At 35.6% G+C, this 7,593-nt stretch overlaps 1 protein-coding gene across 1 annotated transcript; it reads right to left on the bottom strand.

Moving 5' to 3' along the window:
* Window positions 1-1,398: 1,398 nt before the first annotated feature.
* Window positions 1,399-3,768, bottom strand: LOC110862169 (trypsin-1). The gene is made up of 11 exons (XM_022111346.2): window positions 3,439-3,768; window positions 3,310-3,374; window positions 3,211-3,251; window positions 3,001-3,142; window positions 2,884-2,937; window positions 2,744-2,816; window positions 2,230-2,422; window positions 2,136-2,149; window positions 1,996-2,052; window positions 1,904-1,927; window positions 1,399-1,832 (listed from the first exon to the last, which is right to left on the bottom strand). The coding sequence occupies exons 1-11, from the start codon at window positions 3,497-3,499 to the stop codon at window positions 1,765-1,767; spliced, it is 792 nt and encodes a 263-aa protein (XP_021967038.2). The 5' UTR covers window positions 3,500-3,768; the 3' UTR covers window positions 1,399-1,764.
* Between the last annotated feature and the right edge of the window lie 3,825 nt (window positions 3,769-7,593).

The raw sequence follows: 7,593 nt of genomic DNA, 5'->3' as shown, positions 1-7,593 counted from the left end.
TTTGGCCCATCGTGGCTTAGGCCCTAAACTCGTGTAAACTTATTTCCTCTACTTCGTTTACCCCAAATTTATCTCGCAGCTTAAACTACTCTCCAGCAACTACCAGTCCGTTCCTTGGCCAGGCACATTTCTGGATAAAACAAAACGACAGGGTTTCGACTAACGTGGTAGTTTTTACTACTGGTGTTTAATATCAAGTCAAAATATTGAGGGTTCAAGTCTTTGTCGGTGCAGACCTTGTAACTGGTGTGATTAGTGTGAACAATTGTATTTTCTGCGCAGCAAGGACCAAGCTTTTATCATTTAAATGTTCCCAGTATTTTAAGCATGCAAATCAAATTTGAACTATTAAACTATGTAGCCCTCGAATGAGCAGTTAACAAGTTTAGTGAGACTGAAGCCGAAGCCGGGACAAGAATTAAAACCGGGTTCAAATCTATGTACGCAGGATATTTTGGTTTCTAGATTTTTCACTGCGCGGAAAAATTGGTGAAAAAATACGCATGTACGACACCCTAGCACAACTTATCTGCCTCTCTGCCTACTTTTTGCTAGGATGGACTCACACTACAAACAACAAGTAGGAGAGAAGAACATCATTTACAATTCGTTCCTTATCTCATCTAAAAGAGAAAGGAGCAGAATTTGTCTGTTTTGTTGTAATCTTGAGGAGGAGAGAGTAAGAGGGAAAGCGAGTTGTATAACCGGCTGTGGGGATTTAAGAGAATGGGAACGATTTGCAAGAGTTAATGGATCTCCGTTTGAAACAGAGAGGAAGAAAATAACAAAATTGTGGGAGAAAGTTGATATGTACCTTGCTGGTCGGCAAGCAGACGAATTGAACTTTTTTCTCGGTTGAATTTGCCTCTGTATTTTTGGTGAGGAATTCACATTTCAATTGAACAGTGGAACACCAGGATCAATATTATCGAAAATTCGTATTACGTAAATCATGGACATTTTTTATAATTAAAGAAATTGGTAAGCAAGTAAGCAAGTAGGTGTTAATTTTTTAGAGACGTTTCTTCAAATTGGATTCGTCGAAAAAAAACGAAGAAAATAATTCATCCAACGTTTGATATACATTCATCTAGGTAAAATATTTCTAATCATCCTTCTTAAATTTCGGTAACAGACGGATTGTCTCCTGTTTCAAAGTTAAACAAAAAACAGAACGCAGAGATTATATTTTCTACTTAATGTTCAAAATTGATTAATTTTCCAGAATCAATTTCGACCAGACTGGATCTTTTGTGTAACAAAGGTGTCATAAGACATGTATTCAAAATTTAGCATAATTATACAGACGATAACCAAGCACGAAGCAGGAATGTTTATCACATATCTGAAGACTTATCATTTATAAATAAGTTGCATAACAAATGGTACGAACAAAAATTGATCTTTTTAATTGCATTAGTTCCTTTATTAAATACATACGTAAATTAATATGCAAAGGTGAATTATCTCTGAATAACTCCTGTCACACGAATATATTATCTGCTAATTAAAATCTTCGAATGGAAAAACTGGATTTGTTATCTTGCCATTGTATTGTTAATTTTAAACGACAACACAATTTACATAGTGACATCACCCATGATCACTGATGTAACTTTTGTTATAAATAAATCAATATTTTTCATTTAATTTACAAACACGATCATGAACTTTGTCATCATGAATGACAGTGAATTTTAGCTTATCAAGGTTTCAAAATCTGTATGGTGAGAAGGACCATAATTATTGCAGTAAATGTGTTAACTAGTAACCCCCGATATTTGCACTAATCCAATTGATAAAATGCGAAACTTCTGTATACATTCCGGGCACTGTGATTTTCATAAAAGAGTTGTTATACTTTTGAAATTCAATAAAATATGAAGTATTGATGGATTCTTACTGTTGGGCCGAGCACATCCGTAACCTATATTTACAGGTAGTAAGGAATATAAAGTTACGATAATTTAATATGAAATAGAACTCAAAAATTACCCCAAGAAACGATGCCAGACTGATATGGCTGAGCCAAATCGAGTGCCATTAATGGGCCTTGATTATAGGCAAGTAATTTATTTTTTCAGTAAAATGGTACATTAATCTGTGATGTTTATCCCATACATATATTGGCATACCTCCACTGTCACCCCTAAATAAACATAAATGTTTAATCGTTGATAAATATAATTTTTATGCGCATTATTGTTTAGCATATTGCTGCACACTTACTGACAAGAATCGTTCCCACCGGAGGGTCTATAATAGGCGCAAATCATGGAATCAGCGACTTGATTGGGATTTCCACCTAATTCGGATCTACACGTGGCATCGTCAATAATGTGAATCGTTGTCATTTTAAGCTTATCGGAAAGTTCGGATGCTCCCTCTGCCTCAACTCCCCAGCCAGACACGGGAGCATCTCCTGCGCAATTTAACGTTTAGATTTTGTCGTTCAGTCATCCGGCAACATGGTATTACCAAATGCTTACTACATATATATTCCGCCATGGTAATAATTTGTTACCGAGTCGTAGTACATTTGTAACCAGGTGGTACATCGTAATTTGTCACCACACTGGTAAAATTCAACCACTAAGTAAAAAAAAATACCACCAAAATGGTACTAAATTTACTACTAATCAAGAATGAATTATTACGACGAGGGTATAGGTCTCAAGAACATGTATCAACCTCATGGTAATAGCGTACTACCGAATTATTCACAGTGCTTTAGTTTATGTACCAGTTGCGTTATGCATTGCAGGTGGGAGGTTGACAGTTTGAACGTAATTGTTGAATTGGAAAGGAGGGTCCACCTAAAATTTCACTCACTTAAAATTGCCAATTTGGCTAATAAAATGAAAGTAAAGATAGGCAACTTACCCACATGAGGGCAATATCATTCACAAATGTACGGTCATTATATCCAGCATGTAACTTTTTATGGAACAAAAAACACTAAGAAAGTGTTACGGATAAAATTAATTTCTAATTTAGTACCCGAAGAGCCGTAACATTTCTAAATTGTTCGGTCGTATCGTTTCCACTGAGGGACCACTCCCCCGCGACAACGACGTAGGGATCGTTTTCATATCCGTACAGACAATGAGCCGCAGTCAGGATTGTGTTGCCGTTCAAGATGCTGAATACAAATTAATGAACTTAATCTATATTACGTCACAAAAATTAATACAACTTTAAAAACTGCACCTCCCACCGCAGAAATGGGAGTCCCTCCATCGAAGACTGACCTAAAAAAATCATATTCAGAAAGAACTTCAAAATTTACTGCAAGCATTTTTGACTAACAATGTATGGAACTGTTCCATGCACGACGACTTCACCACCCACTATTCTCTCATACTTTGCTCGATCTACGTATGTAAATATTTTCAGGAATATAAAAAATAAAATTTATTTTGAGTCCATTTTTCGAACCGTTGAAAGTGCTGGCCGCTATGGAAGCCAGCGATACCAGAAAAATCCCGACAGCCTTCATAATTACTGGAACTATGCAAGTGGATGGAAAGATGGAATGCCCGAACTTGGAACTTGTCCCAAATACTTAAATATAAAATTAATTTCGTCAGTTATTTTTAGCATGAAACTTATCAGACAGATGATCAATTATACTTGATTTGATTAGTGGAATTACATAAAAGTTTGTCAATCAATAAGATAAAAATTGGCATTTTTGGTTGGATCAAGTAGCTATGTCCTGATATTTATGTGTGAATGTAACAGTTTGAGAATTGATTACGCTTTATTAAGTAATATTTTTTGATACATAAATGACATGAATAATGTAAAGCACAGAAGATCAACTTCCTACTTGAAACAAATGTTAAAAACTGATTAACTTTCCAGAGCTAATTTCACTGGATTACTCATTTCTATTATTTCTGTTAACGGTAAAATTAAGAATCTCAAAATTCCAAAGCAATGCACAAAATGGTAAAGGTTCACGACGATAAAGGTTTTCAGATTGATTAGGTCTAAAAGATTAATTTTAAGATATATTTTATATTAACTGGAAGATTTTTTATGCTTGCTCTACAGTTCATTATTTTCTTCACCTTTTCACGGTTACATATTTTAGGAGATCTCTTATTTCAAGAATTGTGAAAGATTCCTTCAGTACAATCGATATAAGAATTTAATTATAAAGTAATCCGCATTTCGCAAAATTAAATATTTGAATTTTTCCTATTAAATTCGATCTGCTAAACATTCATTAATCGTCTCTTTGTCTTCGTCATTAATACAGAAGTATGATTAACCAGAAGATCCAAAAGTCTTAATCTTTATCCTGAATTTTTTAGTTTGAGGTTTATGTACACAATTCTCACGTATGGATCCCCCAAATCTGCATCGTCGTAGCCGACATTAATCATATAAGATAATAGTCAGCTCATCCCATAAAGTGTCTGACTCCCCCCTTTCCCCACGCCAAACTTATCCTACAAACTTTAAGCCGACCAGACCACCACGGCAGGATTTACTTTCACTCGCCGAGGAAACTAAACTTTCTCGGTCCACGAGGGAGGCAAGTTCGCCTCGCCGTCATCGCCATAAACCAGACCAACTCCAGTAAACAAAACAATGGGAACGAGGTTTGCATATGGGACCAAACAGTGGTGAGCATTTTCAGAGGTCAAGACAAACCAGATGCATCCTTTTAAACCAAACTTTAAACTGGTGAGAAATCACGACCAGAAATTTTACCACAAGAAATTATTTTCCAGAAGTTTTGTTTTGTTGCGTGTTGTACATTCCTGAGGTTTTTTTACAGAGTATTTTTATGGTTGATGAGGAGTATGTTAGATGATGATTATGTAAGACGAGAAATGTCAAATCCCTAAATTATCATGCTGTTTCATTAAAAGATAATGAGTCGAATAAATTATTTCATTTGCACTGATATATTCATTTTGCATGGGTACAAATATTTGCAATATTTAAGCAGAATAACGTGGAGAAATTATAATGTCCCCATCGCCTTATTTACAACGAAGCCCTCGAGAAATAAATAGTAATTAAATAAATATAAATAAACATTTTTTTCAGAACTTGAAATCTTTAAAAAATTAAAAAAAATACATATCAATATAATTTAATTCTAGATTGTACTGCTTGAACACGGGCTACTTAGGTAACATAAAGACCCAGTCCATCGTACATTTCGCAGTTGAATCTGAATTGTTTTGCAGTAACGCCAAAAACTAAATATTTTCGTCTCAAAGTATGAACTATCGACAAAAAAGGTACAATTTTCCCAAGAATAATACAAAAACTGACCAGAAAGTCTCCCCTATTTTTCCAGCGTTACTCTCACCTAAATCATATCATGCACTTACTTTCACTTGAATGAAAGTGAAGTGAAGTGTACTTTTTTGGTGCCGACGGGTCTCATCCTCTCGCCCCTCCAAATCAACTCATTCGCACCCACTCGTCACCCTTCTTAAAGGTCGTGCAGAAAGTGTGTGACCACTTTCCACAAGTAATTTAATTTAGTGATTACGAATGTTAGGCACTCACGTAGTGGAATTTCGATTATTTACATGAATAAATTAAAATTTTATTTCAAAGTAGGACCACACGGATGTTACGCTTTTGCCGAAATTGTCATGTCTATAATAAACGCACGGTTTATACAAATTGCTCCATCTTATTTACACCGAATACAGTAATTTATTAAGAAATAAGTCCTCATTTTGATCACCCATCTCTAAATGTATTTATATTAGACGCTTACAATTTTGTCAGAAAGTTTCCAAAAACTCAGAGTGGAAAATACTCTTCGGTTTTATCTTTTCCCCTCCGAAAATGAAGACATTCCCGTCAGAAATAAACATGGTCATAATTCATCTCCTTGTGTATTAACAAAAGTATCGATAAATAAGCAGGAAGGAGAGCATCATCAACTTTTAGTGGAATTGAGCTCCTCAGTTGATTCATTCACTGCCCTGTTTTGTTGGTGGACTGGCCATTAGTTTCTCCCTCTTCGTTTGATGGTCAGTCCATTCCACGGTCCGTGACTCACCCGGAACCAAAGTGAAAGTCGAGGACGCGGATGAAATCAAGCGAGTGAACGAATCCACTTTCTCTTGATCAACACAAAGGCCACCAATTTCTGTCGTGATATCAATGAAGCAACCAACTCGTGCGGAGACAGACCACGAAATTCATAACGAAGGCGAAGAATTGGGCAAAATTTGGACCATTTCCGGTCTTCTCGTATCATCATCAACCCCAAGAAAGCTATGTCTACGAGTACATCTTAGGCTGACCACACCTGAACATGCATAAATAATGTCACCACCATCACGTGACGTTGGCAGATCAGTACTTAAACTTTAAATTTTTTCACATGTATTCATATGAACACGTGAAATGCATGCTTTCATTCATTGATGTGAAATGAAGCTTACCCAGCCAACAATTCGGCCAAAATTCTTTGAAAGAATTCTGTACGAACAGGTCGAAATTATACCGAGCTCGAAAGCTGCCAGAATTCTTGAAGAATTCGATACGATTTCACTGCGAATTCGCACAGAAAAATCTTCAACGAATGTAGGCCGAAAGGTGACCGAAATTCGTTCCGATTTCTTTGTGATTTCACTCCGAATTCTTAAAAGAAAATCTTGATCGAATTTAGACAGAAAGATAGCCCGAATTCGTCATGATTTCTTGGAGATTTCGGTAATCTTAATTAGAGTGTACGAATTTTTAAGGAATTCTAGCTAAGGCCGAAGTCTGTTCTTCGAGGTGGCCATGAGGCCACGCAATTTATTACTGCTCTCCATCAGACAGAAACAGGATTTTAAAGAACAACTATAATTTGGAAATTTATCTGAGTAATAAATCCTCTCTCCAAATTCGGACCTGGTAAGTATTTGATTTTGTAAAATGTTGTAGGAAGTTTTATCTCTATTTCGTTTTGCTTTTGGTAATTGTTCTTTGGGGTATTCAGATCACCATCGTCTCTGGAGGAGTGAGAGGATAAGAGGAAGTCGATGTAATTTGCAAGGTGCCGAAAAAATTGCTGACTGACGATTTATTGCCCAAATATAGTCTAAAAGGAATGAAGAAAAAGCTTTCGCTTTCTACGCCGGCGGATATCAAAGATGTCCTTTACAGTAAGTAGGAATAACTAAGGAGAATCAAATTATTTGTATATAATTAGGATAGATTTCTTCCCTTGAATTTATTACAATTTTTTAATTATTAGGGGGTGCAGCAAATCTGATGACCCCTTTTCTACCTGACCTTGCAAAATTTGATGACGGAATCTCGAAGGAGTTTACTAAGGCCCGTGATCGTATGTATACAAGCAACAAGTGAGTTTTATGTTATTTGCCATTAAATTTTGCAATAAAATTTTGCTTCAAATTTTTAAGTTTTTTGCTATTATCAATATATTGTGCAAAATATTTAAAACCTGTTTTAATTTCACAGGAAACAGCCAGTCAGCAACAACCTACCCTCGCCATCATCACATACTTAATTTACAAATAATTAGCTTATTTTTGTTATGGTCATCTAAGGCTTAGATTCTAAGCAATAATAAAATAATTCAAAAGAACAAATCAT

This window comes from Folsomia candida, unplaced genomic scaffold, assembly GCF_002217175.1.
Source record: "Folsomia candida strain VU population unplaced genomic scaffold, ASM221717v1 Fcan01_Sc049, whole genome shotgun sequence".
Classification (NCBI taxonomy): domain Eukaryota; kingdom Metazoa; phylum Arthropoda; class Collembola; order Entomobryomorpha; family Isotomidae; genus Folsomia; species Folsomia candida.
The sequence above is the reverse complement of the archived record's forward strand: the minus strand, read 5'-3'. Positions and strand labels throughout refer to the sequence as shown.